General features: G+C 41.3%; 1 protein-coding gene across 2 annotated transcripts; it reads left to right on the forward strand.

The window, feature by feature from the left end:
• The first annotated feature begins 94 nt into the window (after positions 1 to 94).
• Positions 95 to 19,420, forward strand: RBL2 (RB transcriptional corepressor like 2). Of its 2 annotated transcripts, XM_051805851.1 has the most exons (22): positions 95 to 316; positions 1,580 to 1,710; positions 2,910 to 3,110; positions 3,811 to 3,875; positions 6,408 to 6,536; positions 7,405 to 7,565; positions 7,671 to 7,735; positions 8,474 to 8,660; positions 9,187 to 9,353; positions 10,017 to 10,126; positions 11,015 to 11,121; positions 11,479 to 11,616; positions 11,825 to 11,989; positions 12,519 to 12,630; positions 13,081 to 13,353; positions 13,808 to 14,079; positions 14,644 to 14,820; positions 14,990 to 15,061; positions 15,430 to 15,544; positions 16,471 to 16,673; positions 17,103 to 17,267; positions 17,680 to 19,420. In XM_051805851.1, the coding sequence occupies exons 1-22, from the start codon at positions 122 to 124 to the stop codon at positions 17,848 to 17,850; spliced, it is 3,381 nt and encodes a 1,126-aa protein (XP_051661811.1). In that variant the 5' UTR covers positions 95 to 121; the 3' UTR covers positions 17,851 to 19,420. The 2 variants fall into 2 exon arrangements, with proteins under 2 accessions (XP_051661811.1, XP_051661813.1); XM_051805853.1 differs by lacking the exons at positions 15,430 to 15,544; positions 17,103 to 17,267; positions 17,680 to 19,420 and having other exon boundaries at positions 16,471 to 16,611.
• The last annotated feature ends 346 nt before the right edge of the window (positions 19,421 to 19,766 follow it).

Below are 19,766 nucleotides of genomic sequence, written 5' to 3' on the forward strand. Positions count from 1 at the left end.
AGCGGGAGCGGCGCGCGGCGGGGGCGGGGCCCACGCGGCGGTGTTTGGATGCGAAGGCGCGGGCCGTTGGCGCAGGCGCGGTGCGCGCGCGCGGCGCTGCCCCCCAGCGGCGGGGCGCGGCATGGCGGGCGAGGACGCGGCCGGGCCCGAGCCGGGTCCCGCGGGGGGCGCGGCCCCCGCCCCGTCCCCGCCGGGCGAGGACGGCGACACCCGACAGCGCTACGAGGAGCTCTGCAGGAGCCTCAACATGGACGAGCGCGCCCGCGCAGAGGCCTGGCTCAGCTACCAGAGCATGAGGCGCAACTACACCCTGGAGGTGCCGGAGGGGCGGCGGGCGGGGGGTCGCGGCCGGCCCGGGGAGGTCCCGGCGGGAGGTTGAGGCGGGAGGGAAGGGGCGGCCCCGAGGGCGCGGCGGCCTCTCCTTTGCATCGCCCGGGAAAAAACATCGCAGTTCCGAGCCGTAGCGGGGGAAAGGTGTTAAAAATAGACGTGCCCCCGTCGCTGCGGCCCTTCTGCCGCCGGCACAGCGGCCTCGGCCAGCGCGGGGCCCGCGGAGGTGCCCAGCGCAGGTGCGATAACATTTATTAGTTATTTATTAGGGGCCGGCTTGGCCGCGGCACAGCCCGGGCCGGGGGCCAAAGGGTGAAGGGTTGTGTCACGTCGCTCTCGCAAACAGGAACACGCGGGGACGCGCCCGGAGCTCGGAGGCGCCTTTATCGGGGGCGCTGAGCGGCGGGGGTGGCGCTGCTGATAAACCGCGTCTGTCCGAGCTCCCAGCGCTGCCCTGCCCGTCCAGGAGCGCTCACAGGGCAGCCCCAAACCCGGGCAGGTGCTCGGCCCTGCGGAGGGAGGAGGATCCTGCTCTGCCCTGACAGCGCTTCTGTCACACGCACACTGCTCGTGGGCATCGCTGCCGGGCCGGGATGCTCGGAGGGGATACTGATACTGCCCCTTCCCCCGGAGGTGTGCGCTCACCCGGCCCCGCGATACCACATAGCCCAAAAACCACAGCATCGAATTCAAGTTTGGTTCTGTCCATCCTTTTCCCATTTAAATGTTTTTACTTGATCGAAGAGGAGGAATAAAATTTCGGGTGTTCGTTAGAATTCATTTCTGTCTTTAGGTACCAGACTGCATAATTGTTCTGCTGTGCAGTACAGAGCAAAATGGAAACTTATGTTTTTCTTTTCCCACTGTGTGTTCAGGGCAGAGGAATGTTCTGGCAGCAAGGAAATGCAGCCGGTTTTTTTTACGTTAAAAATCAGGGAAGTATAAAATGCTACAGGAGAAGAACAACACTAAAAATACATTGCTACGCTTTGGGTCAAGGATGAAATTAGTGATGGTAACTAGTAATTTTAGTTTGGATGCAGTTTGGTATTAAGTATCTGTTTAGCACCTGCTTTCTTGTGGTTAAAAACACAAAGCACAGCAGAACTTTGAAACAGCAAATCAACTTTGTCACTGGTTGAACTTCATCTGTTTAGGACACTGTTCTTTCCCCTGGAGTTGGGTTGGCTGAAAAGTATGTTTTCCTTTTCAGTGAAGTCTTTTAAATGCCTGATGTTTTGATTCACAGGGAAACGACATGCATTGGCTGGCCTGTGCCTTGTATGTGGCTTGCAGGAAAGCAATTCCAACTGTGAGCAGAGGGACAGCTGAGGGAAATTATGTGTCTTTAACCAGAATCTTGCGCTGTTCAGAGCAAAGGTAACTTTTCTTTTTGGTGATTTTTAGACACTTAAAAAATCTCAAAGACTGCTTATCAGCTTGTGAAATTTAGAACTAGAGAGCAAAAGCTAAATGTATTTCTTGTTTCCTGCTTTAAAGGTAGAATTTATATCTCTAGCATGTTTGTATCAGAGCTCATTGCCACAGGGATAAGGCAGTTCCATTTGCTTAGTACTATGCTCTAAAAACACTGATTTTCAAAATAATAGGTTGACTTCCTTCTCTCAAAGGAGAAAGAAGCCAGGCACTGAAGAACAGTCAATTTTTGGAGTGTGCTAAGTGTGAACTTCTCACATCAGAAACCATTTTTAATTGGCTGTGACAATATTCACACAATCTATCTAATTTTTTTGTGTAAGAAAACTTCATTTTTCACGTGTTCTTGCTTAATGAAACTAAAGCGTTGTCAGAATCTGATAAACAAATCTGTGTCAAATGTGTATGTCCACAAAGCAATGAAGAGAAGCTTCCTGAAACAATTGGCTTTATTTATTAGCAATCTGTTTTCTAAAAATTCAGTAGATAAGCCCAAAAAGGAAAAAAAAGGTAATGTTATTATGCACTTTTTCTCCCATTTCCTCTACTGTTGGAGCATTGCTGTTGGTTCAAACACTGCAAAAGTGTTCCTCTATAAATTTTTGTTTTCCAAATCAGAAATTCAGGGAATTGAATGTAGGTAAATTTGTTCTGTGATCTAGGCTATCAAATACTAGTAACGCTGAAAGTGTAGATAAAGAAGCAAAAAAATGAATGAAAGTCAAATTTACCAAGTGTAATTTGCTAAAACTTAGGGGTTTTTCATACTTTGTAGAATATTTTTAGCATCGTAGGACTCAGCGTTTGTTTTATTTAAGTTAATAAATAATTTAGGAAAATGAAGGAAATCTGATTTTAGCTTAATCTGACTGTTGGAGCTGATTTTGTCTTTATGAGGAAACACCAGAGCTGCTGAGAGTACCTTGTTAACACAGTTAACAAGGATCTAAAAATATTTTGTGAGCTGTCTGCGCTCATCCACGTTCATGGATGAAGGACTGGCTCTGAGGTGCTTGTCGTGTTTGCAGTACCATCATTTTATCAGTAGTTTGGGAAGTAAAAATTGCGCTTTTGCTGAAAATGTGTAGTTTATTTCTGCAAGAAAAACAGCTTTTCACATCTAATCCATTGGGTATTTCCAGCTTGATCGAGTTTTTTAACAAGATGAAGAAGTGGGAAGACATGGCAAATCTGCCGTCCCAGTTCAGAGAACGAACTGAGAGATTAGAGAGAAACTTCACAGTTTCTGCAGTCATTTTTAAGAAGTATGAGCCCATTTTTCAGGATATTTTCAGGTATCCTCAAGAAGATCAACCTCGCCAACAGAGAGGAAGAAAACAGAGGTACATTTCTGTTGTTCCCAGCCTGATTTTAGAGCATTACTATAGGGAAAATATAATGAAGTTGCTTGGTTGTTTTAGTTGTATTTTGGCTGTATTTTCACAGGAGTTCTTTATACTGTTAGAGTTGGTCTGTCTGTCCTTGCTTGCAGTAATTTTTTAATCTCTTTTTCAATTTCAGATCTGACAGGGTGAAGGAAATCCCAAAGCTGCCAAGTTTTTATGATTTGGGGAGTGGAGGAAAGGGGAGACAATCAAATCAGTGTGTAGTCAAGGGAAATACTAATATTTCTAAGATGGGAAAGGCTGGAAAAATGTGATCCTTGTATGATCTGCAAAGCTTTAATAGCTCATAGCACAACTCAGCCTGTTTCACTGTCCAGTAACTCCCGTGGTTTTCTTCATAGGTGCAAATCTGGTGGATATTTTATTTTATAGTGGAAACTTTGTTTCTTTGTTACTGTTCACAGTAAGAATGCTGTGAAAATGAACCATTACATGCAGGGTTCCACTTGTGTCTGCACTAAACCAGTGTGCAGCTTTCATTATTACTTCAGTCAGGGTTTTGTGGGAGGGTATAAGGTTTTGGCCACGCTGTAGTAAAGCTTAATTTTCCTTTGGAATTATTGACTGGTTTATGATGTTTTATCAGTTTTGATTCATTGAACTTATTGGGTGTCTTTGCTGTGTTTTCCTCTCAAAGACGCCAACCATGTACTGTGACTGAAGTTTTCCAGTTTTGTTGGGTGCTGTTTGTTCATGCAAAAGGTAAGAGATCTGAAAGGTATTAAATACAGCAAACATGATGTTGTTAATCCTTACTTTGTATCAGTCCTTAAAGCACAGAAAAGGTGGAGGCATTTCTGAATTCAGAAATGCTTTTGGAGAAGGGGCCTTCTCACAACAGCCTAAAGGAATGTGTTCTGTCCCAAGTTCCCCAGCTGCGTGTTTTACCACACTTCCAAGGTGAGAGTTAGTACTGTACTTTATTTCCAGTCATTTGGGACTTCACTTCTTTAGCACAGTTAGACAGCTGAGAGAGTAAGTAGGTCAGTCTGAAAAATTACAGGTTTTTCTTTTCCCTTCTTCTACGTGAAGATTGAACAGTTGACAAGGTGCAAAGGGACTTTGTGGGTCTTCCTATTGCTAAATTGTTGGTTAATATGTTTGATTAACTATATCATCGATTGACTACATCTTAATTAGCGAGCAGTTTCAGACATGCTAATGAAGTTTGTGGAGAATACCACACTGGTAACCCATCCAATTCAATTTCACGAAAAAAAGAAAAATTTACAGTAAATGTAAACTCTAAAATTAGTAAATGATTATTAAAGTGTGGCAGCACAAAAATGGAAACTAAATGTTGACCATTTAAGGCATTAAGTATTCAGGGTTTTGTCCTCTGTGTTTTGAGGGGTGGCAGTAAATCCCTATCACAGCAACCAGACATCAGTGGCAGGTTCAGGCTTGTCCAGTCCTGCAGACCATTGGGTTCAGCTTCACAAATGCAGAAAGTACAGGTTTGTCTGTACCTGCAGCACACACTGCACAGTAGAGGAGCCACTTGGTTTAGTGGTACTGCAGTTCTTGCCTACTATTTGTAAGAATTTGTCTTTAAACTTTATTTCTTTCTTTCAAATCAATGAGAAAAAAAATCTCTGCTGCACCGAGGTAACTGTTTATTATTATTTGGTACAAGGTTGTGAAAGGGAGCAGTGAGCCATTGTTCGAAATGTCATTGGCAAATCATTGCTATGGAACTGCTGGTCCTGTGAAATTAGATTTATTTTTGACTGTGCTGACAGGAACGATTGCCATGGTTGTGAAACTGAGCCTATGTTATGAGAGTTACTTTGAGAATTTTACTGATTTAAAGTTTTGCTAATAGTATTTAGAATTTTCATTGCTTTGTTGTGACCCATTTAATGATTTGGAAATAACTGATAAATGAATACAGTTAATTAGTGTTTTATATAGGGTTCATTATTTTAAATAGTTTAAATCTGCATTGAAATTATTTTCCTTCTGACAAACGTGGAATCAGAAAATCTAATACAAATTTGAACAAACTGGTATTTTACTGGTAGAAAAATAACAGCAGAGTTTAGAAAAATTTTCTAATTATATATCCATTTTGATGTATTCTAAGTGAGTTTATTACTATATGATAGATATTTTTCAAGAATCTAAACCTGTGCTTCAGAGTGGGCTCAGTTAACTGGTTTGGTGTTTACCTGAAAAAAAGGAGGGAAAAGGAGTGGAAGAGTTATTAGTATTAAAAGAGTAATAGAAACTTGCTGTGCATACAGATTAATGAAATTTTGAGTTTTGGTATTAGTTTACAATATAGTTTATTTTACAGAACTATTTTTAGCAATGGCCACTCCTCTAAAGCAATATCACAAACATAAATGAGTTCAGTAAAGAGTAATAAATCTGAATGTAATCTTGAGAAAGGTGATAAAAGAGCAAAGAGGTTTTAAGGACTCTTTTCGACAGGAAGGTGATAAATAGAAAATATTTTGTAAATCAGAGATAGCACATTTTAACTCTTCTCTAAAGCACAAGAGAAATAGTTACATTTATTACTGTTTATAATGAGCATGTCCCCAGAAAAACTTTTGTAAGAAAAGAGATTGTTAAAAAAAGTTATCTGACTTTGACTTAAATACAGATTCATTCTGGAGAGTTGGGGGTGGTAAGAGGAGGTGTTTGCTGTTTCCAGGGCATCTGAAAACCTGGATCTAGCCTTGCAAAAGTTAAAAGTTCCTTGCAAGTCTTTACAGCAATGCAAAACTGGGGAAAAGGAGAGCCTCAGTCAGAACCTGTTCTTCCCCCTTACTGGCCTTTAGAGCAAGATTTGCTTCAGGCAGGTGCAGCAAGAATCTCTTGAAGGATGTGACACCACCAGGCAGAGGGGCTGCTGCTGCTGGAGTTATGGAAACACATTTTTCTTCCTTGTAGCAGTTTGAATTCTGCAGTTTGTGCTGCTTCAAGTTATTTATGCACTGGTTAATGAGATTACTGTGAATGAGGGAGCCTGCAGTAGCATGTTTATCAACGTTTTGGTAAGGTTTGATTTCAAAACAGAACAGTGTATTTGAGTTCCTTCACAATCACTGTATTTTATTAAGTGTGAGTCTGTTTTACTGCCTGTGTTGCTATGCAGATATTTGTAGTCATCAGATCTGTTCCCAAGGCTGCATTATTGATTGTAATACACATATCAGCAGTTTCTTGGTTAAAAATATTTAAATCCATGCTAATTTTATGTCTTTTGTCTTTCTAATTTTGAAGGAAATTTTCCTATGATCAGTGATGACTTGGTCAATTCCTACCATCTCCTGTTATGTGCTTTGGATCTCGTGTATGGAAATGCTCTCCAGTGTCCTAACCGTAAAGAACTGCTGAACCCTAATTTTAAGGGTATGTTGGAAAAAACTTAACCTATCTGAAGCCTGCAAGAACTTCTAAGGCTACTGAAATGAGTGTGGATCTGTGTGGCAGAGAATAAATTGAACTGTGTTGGTTTGAAGCATATGGGAATTAATATTTTCTTTATCTGGCTACACAGTTCCATTTCTATTAATGCAGTAGGTAATAACAGACCAGTGGATTTTGTCAATAATGCAGTAAGTCAAGGATTTGATTTACTATAGAAATACCATTGAAGGAAGTTCCAGAGTAAAAATTCAAGTCAGTGAGGGTTTAATGTCAGTGAAAGAGTGCATAATGACACAACCATCATTGGACATGGTCAGACTGTCACAGCAGTTGGGAAAGATCCAGTGCTCAAGTGTTAGATTTGCTTCTCTCTCATTTCTGGGTTGCTGCTGTTCTCTTTCTGAAGAGAATGGAAATGTAGGTTGACTTGATAACCACAAAAGCAAATAAATGGTGAGAAGTTTCCATTGAATTTCTGATGTAATTCCTTCCAGACTTGCACTTCATTTGCAGTTCTGAACAGTATTGGCCTTTACTTTGCAGTGCTTTGGATGTGAACTGGGACCACTATCTCAGATATTATAGTTCACAAGTGTTTGTTTTTCTGTTAGAATTGATATGTTTAATTTTCGTCACTCAGTCACTGATTTTTTTTTTAATCTCTAACTCAAAATTTGCTTTTGATAACATTATCCAGTTGAGTGAGTGTTACATAATTAATAATTCTTCCAAGGGAACTAATTAGTTTACTGTTTTAATATCACACTACCTAGACTTTGCAGCATAGAATTTAATAAGAAAACAGGATATGGATTTGCAAAATCAAATAATACAGAATTCTTAATTGTAGGCCTACCTGAAGACTTTCATAGTAAGGATTATAAAGTATCATCTGACCCTCCCTGCATCATTGAAAAACTGTGTTCATTACATTATGGATTAGTTTTAGAAGCAAAAGGTATCAAGGAACATTTTTGGAAGCCATATATTCGGAAACTTTTTGACAAAAAGGTAGGTCAATAAATTTGAAATGTAGAAAAATGTCTCCTCACTCATTATTTTTTAAACCTTTTCAAAAAATGAAATGCCCATCCTTTGTTCTTAACTGTCTTACAGCTTTTAAAAGGAAAAGATGAAAATCTGACTGGATTTCTAGATCCTGGAAACTTTGGAGATAGTGTGTAAGTCACTGTATTTGTGGTTTGCTTTGCATTAGTATCTCTCTGTGGTACAATTGCAGTTGTTATCTGTATCTTAGCACTGATCCCAGCCCAGCTGCCTTGTGTTTACTGATGATCCTGCACTGCACTGCCTTTCAGTCCCTTTGAGGTGCTGTGGTCTGAGGCCTGTTTGAAAGAGGAATGATGCTTCAGGATGGTGTTACCTGATGTCTGCTTTGATTCTTATGTTTCTATGTTTCCTTGTTTGTTTGTTTTTTCTTTTTTGTGTCTAACTCAAAGAATTATTATGAAAAAGGTGTGGGAGCACATGGGATGAGTGGGAAGTATGAGGGGAAAAAATTGGGTTTGATGGTGGTTTTTTTCTTTATAAACTTAGAGATGCTTATGGATAGGTACTTACTTTTGCTGAAATGGTATAAAAATGGTATAGTGTAGTTTATGATGCGATGCTGTGTAAATTTTGGGGAGTTTCCAGCCAAATATGAGTTCTCAGTATTTTATTATGTTCTTCCTGCAACTACATAAATGGAAAGGCATCAGATATGGAGGGAAAATAATGTCCTTGCCATGGTCATGTTTAAGATACTATAGATTTTAAAGGTGCTCCAATGCCTAAGTCAGGGTCAGAAGTTTGAAGTAGACTGCCCACAGGCCAGAACTGTGTTCATTCTGTGAGCAGCTGAAGAAAATAGTCTAAATAAAGGGGTTTTTTTCTCCATCTTTCCCTTTGTGCTGCAGCAAAGCCATCAACAAGGCCTATGAGGAGTATGTGTTGTCAGTGGGAAACCTTGACGAGCGAATATTTCTTGGTGAGGATGCAGATGAAGAAATTGGAACCCTCACAAGGTGCTTAAACACAACTTCAGGAATGGAAACAGCTGAAAGAGTACAAGTGAAGCATAATTTGCAGCAGCATTTTGACAGGGTGAGTATAGCATGGTCCATGTTGCTGTTTTTATAAGGAGAATAAGCTGAGTAAGTCTATGTCTGATGAAGAAAAGCAGCTACTAAAAATTACCATCTTTACTGTTCAAGGGGACCTGGGAGTGTGCACAACATAGCTGAGTTTGATTTTTGTAATTGATTACATTGCTTACTTTGGAGTTTTTTAGACATAATTTCTTCATGCATCTGGGTTTTCTTTGATTAAATCCAGTACAGAGGATATTTAGGTAGATTTTTAGGTGAAGATACAGAACAGGCAGGTCTCTGTGGTTGTTTGGTAGATGCTGAACTGTTGGGGCTCTCTGGATGTGTCTGTCCAACTTCTCCTTCCTTCATATCTCTGTCCCATATGCAGAGTATTTTGTTTAACATAGGCAAAGCTCTGTGCATTCTTTTTCTTTCCTTTTAACAGATGGGCTTCAGGTGTTGATATTACATTTTTATGTCATTTTTATGACATTTTTAATAATGTCCATATGTATATGTGCTTATTTTTCTATTTTTAGTCCAAATCACTCAGGATTACAACCCCACTCACTGGCCGCAAGTATGTTAAAGAGAGCAACCCATATGTGACACCTGTTTCCATGGCAACATACAGTTTGAGCCGCCTTCACACCATGCTGGCAGGACTGAAAAATGCCCCCAGTGAAAATCTGGAGCAAATACTCAAGTAAGTTTGATATTCTACCAACCAAATAATTCTATTTTTTAAATGGTGGTAATAACAAACATTCATGCTTAAACATTGTAATTTGAAATGTGAGCCACACTTGAAAGGTTCTGGAGTAAAGTGGAATCCAGAGAAACATTTCAAAAGACACATTATTCAGAAACATCTGTCCTTAGAGATTGATGGCTATAAGAACATACACCATTTGAAACCTAACAGCTCTGAGCTTCTTGAAATTCAAATTGCCAGTGTAAAATTTTCAGGACCTTTCTTCCTACTTAACAAATTGCACCATCTGGCAAATCACTCCAAAACCATAGGAGATGGAAAACAAACCTTACTCTACATGTAGATAAACTTTTGCTTCAGGAACAGTATATTTTAAAACAATTTTTATGTCATGTAGAAACTGCTGTTTGAAATGCTGTCCCTGATCGTGGAAAGATGGGCATATTTACTACAGTGTCTGCAATACTAAGAATATGCTGTGGATGTTTTACAGTATCTATACAGTTAGACACATATGGGTGTGTTTGTAATGCTTTGCAATGTATTTATATTTTCATGCTTTCACCATGTTATAAAAATAGGAGGTTTTTTTGCTCTTAGTAGGAATAGTATATTGAAAATAGTATATTGAAAATGTTTACTTTTTATGTTTAGGTCATGTTCCAGAGATCCTTCTCAATCTATTGCAAACAGAATAAAAGAAATGCATGAAGTGTACTGCCAGAGCACACAGTCTGAAGGAGAATTCAGTAATTTTTCCAAAGGTGGGAAACATTTTGCTTAACTAGATAAGAATTAAAATGCCTGTAAACATATTCATCTCTTATAATTAACAATTTTACCAGCAGGTTATGCTTTAGCACAAGTTTCTTTTCTACTTCTCTTGCCTTTTCCTGTGTTCTTTGGACGTAGCACATTTCAATGCTGCATAAAATTTTTTAATCAGCCTTAGCTTAAATCACTGCAATTTGATCATACTCCCAGAACTACAGAAGTGAAATGAAAAGCACTGTGAAGTGTTCCACTTTTTCTCTCACATATAAGAATAGTAGTGATGGCATGGATTTGTGGGATAGTAAAGGAAGGTCTGAGTAACTGTAGTCTTTAAAAACCCCACAGCAGTTTTGGTTACATACAAGAACGGATTAGTACAGATATTAAAATCCTGCCAGTATAAATACAAAAATTTTTTTGCAAAATTGTCTTGATATCTGAAGTGCTTGAAGATGGATTGAAACTAAGGAAGATGCTCTTGACCTTATTTCTTAATGAGACCTTATTACTCTGTTCTTATCAGTTTAGTTGCTTCAGTGTTTTCTGTTGCACAGTGCAAGTTGGATCCATTCAGGTAGAATTTTCAATGTATTTTCTGAACTTAAAACATGTATATTATAGCAATGTTAAGGATTGTCATCAAAATCTGGGTTCAGTAGAAAGATATTCTGCTCTGCTTTCACAAGTCTGTGCAGTGTAGGAAGAGGATTCATAAGTTAACTTTAAATTACCTGATTTAGTCCTGAAAGTATTGTAGCCACAGCAGCATAGACATCCACACTAGCTCCTACACTGTTGTGTCTCTGTATCTGAAGATGAAGAATGTAATACTTTTTTATTGCATTTCACAATACTGCTGCTCTTTAAACTTCCTGCAGATGTTGCCAGTAAACATTTCCGTCGTGCTGAGATGCTCTACTACAAGGTCTTGGAGTCAGTCATTGAGGAGGAGAGGAGGACTCGACTGGGAGACACTGACTTATCTGTAAGGAAAACTAATCGAATGGTACCTCATTTTTAAAGTTGGACCTACAGAAAAGGAACACAGTTGTAGAGCAGAATAGTCAGCCATTTAAAAGGAGGGTAAATCTCTGAGAAGTAGCCTGTAAGTACATCTGAATGGAAGAAAAAGGGTACAAGAAATTATTTGTTTTTGCAAACACTAAGATACATAAAATTTTTAATGAGTAAAGATGGCTCATTTTGGATTCTGTTCTCTCCCTTACAAAATAACATCACTTTTTACAAGCTTGGTAATCTTGATGTTGAGCCAGAATAAAAAGTGTTTTATTGTTCTATAGTTACCCTGTAAATTAAGCTTTAAAATTTGCAACTCTTGCAGGCAATACTGGAGCAAGACGTGTTTCACAGGTCTCTGCTGGCCTGTTGCCTTGAGATCATCACCTTTACATATAACCCACCTGGAAACTTCCCGTTCATCACCGAAATATTTGACATTCCAGTTTATCATTTTTATAAGGTAATGTGTTTGAGAGCTAGAAATGCTTATCAAGTCATGAGTGCTCACTGACCTCTATGACAGCATAGGATTGAGTCATAGTAATTCAGTCTAAATATTTCTAATAGCCTCTTCTTTCTTGAAAATCAGGAATTGGAATTAGATCTTTGTTTAATAAGAAATTTATGAAAGAAGTACATTATGTTGATCATAATTATCCACCTTACAGGTAATAGAGGTTTTCATTAGAGCAGAGGATGGCCTTTGTCGAGAAGTAGTAAAACACCTGAATCATATTGAAGAACAGATCCTTGAAAGTATGGCATGGAAACGGGAATCCATATTGTGGGACAGAATCAGAGACAATGAAAACAAAGTTCCTAGTTGTGAAGAGGTGAGCACATCTTTGTGGGGTTTAGATAGCTTTTGTAATCAGACAGGAGGCCTTGCGTGTCCCAATATCAGTTTAATTCTACCAGCCCATCAGTGCAGAGGAAGCAGTAAATGCAGTGTGGTGTGGTCATGGTTGTCTCTGTAGAGACATCTGAAATGGAGACAGACAACAGAGATGATTCTCATCCAATATTTTGTTGGTGTAGCAGAACAGTGAACAAAATGGACAAGCAGGGAAGGTTCAGACCAGTCACTTACACTTGAAAAGATTACTAGGCAAGAAACGTGGTAAAAAGTACACCCAGAAGAAGACCCAGAAAGACTGTTACAGTGCTGGATCTTGCAGAGCAGTACAATCACTAGGCAGTTTTAGTTGGGCTTAGGGCAAGTTTTTCACTGTTCTTGATTTTCTCCATGGAGTTTCGATGTTCAAAATTTGTAGTGCAGTAGCTGTTAAAAGCTGTTAAAAATTTGTTATGTATTTGTTTCTATGTGATACAAACACTGTAATCAAAGTATGAATATTTTAGGTAATGCCACCTCAGTACTTTGAGAAATCTGCTGGGAACAGTGTTGTGGGTTCCCCGTTGACACCAAGGCGAATAAATGAGGTTCGTGCTGAAAGTGGAGGACTAGGAAGAGGTGAGATTTTTTTAAAAGCATAACATGCTGTACTTACTGAGACTTAAGTTACATAAGTAAGCTTCTTAAATGTCAAATGTTTTCAGAAAGTGATGTATGTGAACAGTGTATGTGTATGTATACATATGTATGTGTTAAATAATACACACCCCCCTTATGTTCTAATTGGTTTGCTTCTATCAGGATAGAAGCTTCATTATATATTTAGTTATGTGACATCTCAAACTTTTTTCACTAGAATAAATAAAACATAATAAATTAACCTAGAAAAAAAGCCAGCATTATTGAAGAGTAGTAAGTCATCTCTAGAAGCAATCTGTATTTTTTAAAAATGTTTCCTGAAGAGCTTTGCATGACATATTTTAGTTTGCATTAGATTTCTGTCATGTATCTGTATAAGGGATTATAAACCAAGAGTGAAATATATGTGTGTGTGTTTTTAATCCACAGGCCTTTCCTCACCTCCAGCCACCCTGTATGACAGATACAGTTCTCCTACAGCCAATCCTACGAGGCGACGCCTGTTTGCTGACAATGAGAGCCCCTCTGACAGTGGGACCCCAGTGAGAGTTTCCCAACAGCCCGTGGTGAACACGGTGCCAGTGCAGAACATGAATCCCGAAGCCATGTCGGTGACTCCGGTGCCTGGCCAGACCCTGGTCACCGTGGCAACTGCCACCGTGACAGCCAACAACGGGCAAACCGTGACCATCCCAGTACAAGGTCAGGGAAAAGCTGCTGTTCCCATCGGAGTATTAGTACACAGCCAAGGGGAGATGAGGGAACAGTTGTCCAGGGTAGAAAAAAGTATGTTTAAGGATGTTTAGGAAACATTGTTTGAATAGATGATCAGTATCTAAAGGCAGCACGAGGGTGTTCTGACTGCCAGTATCTGTTTTATAAAACAGTTATTTCAGTAACTCCTGGCACAGAATGAAATTTGAATTAGTATGAAAACCTTAGTTCAACTTCATTATCTTCTTTTAATCTCATGATTAAAAGTCCAAAGTATTTTGATTAAACAATTTCATACATAATATACTAAGTGTATAGTTATAAGCAGCTAATAAAAGAATTACCAAAGAATTTCTAAAAACTCAAACAAAACAAAAACACACACACCTGCCCCCTCCACACAACTTGCTCTTATTTCAGACTCTTTTTTCTTAAATTACAGGTATTGCCAATGAAAATGGAGGAATAACTTTCTTCCCAGTCCAAGTAAATGTAGGTGCCCAGCCCCAAGCTGTCTCTGGCCCCATTCAGCCTCTGAGTGCCCAGGCTCTCGCTGGTACCCTCAACACCCAGATGACTGGGGCAGCACTGCAGTTGCCAGGCCAGTTGACTGTTCAGCAGATCTCCCCTGGAGAGCAGAGACAGACCCAGCAGTTCACTGCCACGTCCATCAGGCCTCGGAAGACGGGCTCACTGTCACTCTTCTTCAGAAAGGTACTCATTTGTCCTTTGCTTACTTTGTATTTTGGTAAATCTTCAGTGATTTTAACAATATATACTTACTAGTTGTAATAACAAGAGTGTATTAAATTTAAAAGTTAATATATACCTTTAATTATTCATACACATACCTGAAGGGTAGTTTTCTCATGAAGGACACTTCTCACCACAGCTGTCACATCAGGAGTTGTGAAGTAGATTCTGTGTTTGGCCAGCAGGTTTTTAAAGGTGTCCCTTTTCTTGAAGGCTCTTCTGAGGGAAGATATTCACCTTTGAGACTTCCTGGTTTATTCAGGTTTCTGTAGGCAATGCAGGCCCCTTTCTGTGCTCAGGACAACTTAGAATTTAAGCATCAAACAAATGGTTTTCTGAGCTCTAGCACCAGGACTGAGAACATCTGTGTCTTGTAAGCAAAAAAAGTTAAATTTAAGTTCACTTATTCTTCTTTTGGCTTAGCATTTGCCCAAGTTGTGCAGGGTGTGCAAGTCTGAGCTACTCTTTGTCTGGGTAAGAAAAGCAGTGTTGCTGTGGCCCTGAGCACAGTCTCCATTCCAACAGGTGTATCATTTAGCCAGTGTTCGGCTGAGGGATCTCTGCGTCAAACTCGATGTGTCTGATGAGCTGCGGCAAAAGATCTGGACATGCTTTGAGTATTCCTTGGTGCACTGCCCTGAAATCATGATGGACAGACACTTGGATCAGCTGCTGATGTGTGCCATCTATGTCATGACTAAGGTAAAGCGTGAACGAAGAAAAAGCAAACAAACAAAAAACTTCTTTAATACTTAATATTCCAAATATTACAATTCCTCAAAGAAACCAAGTCAACCAATGCACAGACAACCACCCCCAAAGAAAAACCCTGCAGTAAAACTATGAACCTTTCGTGTCCATCCCCTCTTAGGTCACCAATGAAGACAGATCATTTCAGAATATCATGCGCTGCTATCGGACACAACCGCAAGCCAAGAGCCACGTGAGTACAGTTATTATTAAACAATGTGGTCTCCAGTTTATTAAATGCCTTAGTTTATTTTGGGAACAAATTGCTTTGCAGAGTAGCATTTAGTATTAAATGGATGCAGTCTGTGAGCCATTCTCCTGCAAAGACAGCAGTCATGTCCAAAATCCTGCACTACTGAAAGCTTTATATGCTAAACTATATCTAAAATAGAAAATATATTTACTTAAAACCTAAGGAGGCAGTGCCCATTGGATAATATTCTTCTTAGGAGGCTGTATTTTCCCCTGCTAGAAGCACAGCAAAGTTTCATGCAGACAGTTGTTTGCTGACCAAGTAAGTGCATCCCCCTTCCCTGGGGACACCCCCCTTTGTCCCCGCAGGTCTATCGGAGTGTCCTGATCAAAGGCAGGCGCCGCCGCCGCTCCGGCAGCAGCGACAGCAGCAGCCAGCAGAACTCACCCACAGACAGGAGCAAGGAGAGGAACAAGGAAAGAAGTGAGTGATTCCACCTCAAACAGATGCTCCTGTGGTAAACTTGGACACAATTAAGAATATATCAGTAACATTTCAGAGTTGTTGTAACTCAGGGTTTATATTTACGCCACCTTTGACAGTTTGGAATCTATCCCCACATGCATTTTGCTTGAGAGTTTGCCATGCTGGCCTGAGCTCTGATTTCAGCTCACACACCCCCAAGAATGAGTCTTCAGATAATGAGAGGAAATCAGGGCTAGCCCAGGTTGAGTTACTCTTATCAGAACCCCCAGAGCTGCAGCAGTTTCTTTTGTAGCAGCTGGCTGTCTGCAGAGATAGGAACACCAGTCACAGCAGTGATTTCAGCATAGCTGACAGCTCTGAAGATTCTTTCCTTAATAGGTGAACTGACACATTTTCCTTGAATTAACTTTTATAAGGGAAAGCAAAGAAGCAGTGCTGTGTATTCCTACCACCAGTTTTCAAGATATTTAATAGATGATGGTATAAGCTGTAGATATTAATGTTTTCTGTCACAGAGAGGTGGCAGGGAGGGGAGAAAAAGATTATGTGTATTTTGCAACTTCCCACATTAAACTAGCAGGAAGTATTACCAAGCCAAGTATTTCTACTACTAGCTGCAAAAGACTATTGTTTTTTACTTGAAATGGTGCCAGGTGGCAACATGAAAGAGCTAGTGTTGTAAGTATAGCACAAATGCGTGAAAAATGGAGTTTCAGGTCTCCTTACATTGTGATGAAACTCAGCTCATACAGGAAAGTTAGAAATCAAGTGTGTGTCTGTGCACACGCAGCACTGTGGTCTGTACCAGCAGAGGCAGCTCAGGGATCAAAAGGAGCATCAGTGACAACAGACGCAGGCAGTGTTTCCCAGGGCTGTGGGATGGCAGAGGGGTCGGGCACTGAGCAGCTGTGCTCCCCCTGCAGGCAGCCGGGACTCCAGCCCGGTGATGCGCTCCAGCAGCACCCTGCCCGTGCCGCACCCCGGCAGCGCCCCCCCCACGCCCACCCGCCTCACCGGTGCCAACAGCGACACCGAGGAGGAGGAGCGGGGGGACCTCATCCAGTTCTACAACAACGTCTACATCGAGCAGATCAAAGACTTTGCCTTGAAGTACACTTCAAATGCAGTAAGTTAAATTCTGTGCTTTTCAGTAGTAAACATCTTTTTCTACTGACGGTGCAGTGAAGTCCCCTTAGCTGAGCTCACTGTAAGCAAATTCAGGGGATTCTGTTTTTATGACAACAACTTCACCTCAAGGACATACTCTGCTGCTAAAACAGTAAGTACTTTCAATGCCTAATTGCTGTTTCCTCCTGTATGAAATACACAGCTCTAAGCAGTGTCATCTGTCACTTGCAGACAGATTGGAAAAGTAAATTAAAAAATACTAACCCAGCCCAATACCATAATAAAATTCACATTTGTTGTATATCTGTATGGTATCAGATGGGTGAAAAAAGCCTAGAGCGTTTAAGTGACCAACTCAGAAAAGCCTTGCTGCAGTGACACTGAGCTCAGGTACAGCTGTTGAGTGATTTCCTTCCCTCCCGGGCAGACGGACTCTCCTCCGCTCTCGCCGTACCCGTTCGTGCGGCTCAGCTCCCCTCGCCGGGTGCAGCTGTCCCAGAACCACCCCGTGTACATCTCACCACACAGAAACGAGGCTGCTCTTTCTTCCCAGGAGAGGATATTCTACTACTTCAGCAGCAGCCCCTCGAAGGTGAGACTAAAGGGTTACAGTTTAGTTTTATATTTAATTCTATCTTTTCTTTCTGGTAGTGAAATCACAGTAGATTTTGCAACACGATGTTTTGTTTACCTTGTCCAACACGTACTTTGTCACCTGACGCTCACTGAACTGCCAGTTCAGCTACTGAAGTTGTAAAGCTGGATGGGCCTTTGAACTCCACAGGCAGTGACACAACAAGCTGGCTTGAGTTTGAGTAAGACTCTGCCTACTCTGGTAATGGAAAGACCAGTACAGTGATGAAGGTCAGCTGGGTACAGCACAGATCTCCACAAATAAAGCCTGTGTAGTCCCATTGTAACACACCTGACAATAGTTCACATTATGCTGAGGTAGTCACAAAATGGTGAGAGTTAATTCTAGTTTTCTCCCCTCCTCCCTCCAGAGACTAAAGGAGATTAACAGCATGGTTCGAACTGGAGAAACACCCACCAAGAAGAGAGGCATTCTCTTAGAGGATGGCACTGAAGCCCCAGCCAAGCGCATCTGTCAGGAGAATCACACGGCCCTGCTGAGGCGGCTTCAAGATGTAGCCAACGACAGAGGGTCTCACTGAGCCCACACAGGTTTTCCCTTCCTGCTGCTCCCAGGGCTGGGCTGCTCAGCCCACACATGGACCCACTGAGCCCTTGCAAGTGTCTTCAGCCAGACTGTGCTCAGCCCCCTCCCTGCCCCGGCCACTGCCCACTGCTGCCCAACTGCGCTGGGTCCTCACACCCTGACCCCACCCCAGTCAAGCTCCTCACAAGGCAAGTGACCCATCTCCAGCCTCCCAAAAGCAGCTGAAGAGCTTTTTCTTGCTTGGAGAACACGCCCCTAACACAGCTGTGTACCTTCCCTTTGCGCTAACCAGTCCCCTCACACTGTGTTTATCACCACTGTCAGCCATGGACAGGCACCTGGAGGTGCATCAGACACAGGAGCCACCACACCAAGACACCCAGAGCAGTGTCTTGGTTCCTGCAAGAACTACCACCAACATACCAACCTCCTAGCAAAATCCAGTTCTGCTGGGAAAGGGATGATGGGTATAATTGTTTTGAGGCATAAAGGAAGTTGTCTGAGTGGATCCTGTCCATATTCTGGATGTTCATGTGCCCCTGAAAACTACCATGTCTGTGGCCCCTTGCTGTACAAAGGAGGGGATTGTGTGGGTGCATTGGTTTGAGCTGTGCAATGTTGGAGAGTGAACTGATGTTCCCAAGGTGGCACTTTTGATGGGGCTGTGAAGCATGATTTTTAAGGCAGGTGAGTTTTGCTGTATATTTGTAATGGCACTTTCTAAATGTGAATATTTTTTGCAAAGGCTGACTTCAGCTGTCTTTCTGTATTGAACCAAGTTGACTTTTGTATTTATTTCAATCTGACATGCCATTGCTCCTCTTGTCAGCAAATGGCATGAAGAATTCATTGTAACTCAATGTATGTGCAGCAGTGAATGCAGGAAGCCAAGGATGTGTGCTTTTTTTTGAGGAATTTTATATGCTCATTGCTTTTATGAGTCAGGCACTGCCCCCCCCCCCTTACTCAGCAGCAGGATCATGCTGTCCATCTCTTAAAATGTGTACTTACTTCGTTTTTAAAGGACAGGGCTGGGGGTTTGGTTTTGTGTTGTTTTTTTTAAATGGACTAAACCAGGCTGCCTAGGAGAATCTCTCCCCCCCTGAGGATGAGCAAGGGGTGCACATATTAGACTTACTACTTGTTTTCATGTAAAATAGTTCCCAAATACCAGGCTGCTTAGGAGAGCAGCAAATGACTCTCACTGTACAATGTGCCAGTCCACTGCTGGGGAGGGGGTGTTCTCCATGTAAAACGTGGCACAGGCATGTTCCAGAAGGTTTTCTAAGGAAGCAAAAACTAAAACCTCCGTTTTCAGTCATTCCTGCCCTTCTGAGTAATAGGAAAATTTGAGACTTAATTCCACTGTAAATTCAATTAAAGTAAAATAAAAGGATCTTTTGTTCTTACCTGCATAATAAAAGGTTGAAGTCCAGAAGTCATGTAGATGTTTCTGTAAAAATATTTATGGAAGTGTCAGACAGTTCTTGTTATTCTGTACCATTTACTTCACTTTGTATGAAAATATTGCAATTGTATTTTTCAATAAAGAATTTATAAACTCAGTTTTATGGTCTTGTGTGGAAAAAAAAGCATTGTATGTGCAAGACTACAAATAGTCCGCAGCTCTCAAACACCTGGTTTGATGGTGCAAAAGAAAACAACAAACATAGAGCTGAGGTCTGCCAGGCCCGGGACAGTGCAAGGACTGGAGTCCCACAGTGCAATTAAGGGTTTAAAAATAAATAATCACACATTTTACCCACACCACGAGGGAAAGGATTTACTCTTGCTCCAGTTTAGTCACAGTGTTTGTTCCAAGTGTGTTCCCTCCTGCTGCTCTGGCAGAAGGGACAGCAGTGTCAGGGAATGCTGGGGCTCTGGCTGCTGCTCCCTCTGGCAGAGGAGGAG

The sequence above is a fragment of the Manacus candei genome, unplaced genomic scaffold, assembly GCF_025592945.1.
Source record: "Manacus candei isolate 608988 ecotype Guabito, Panama unplaced genomic scaffold, ASM2559294v1 h1tg000065l, whole genome shotgun sequence".
Lineage (NCBI taxonomy): Eukaryota > Metazoa > Chordata > Aves > Passeriformes > Pipridae > Manacus > Manacus candei.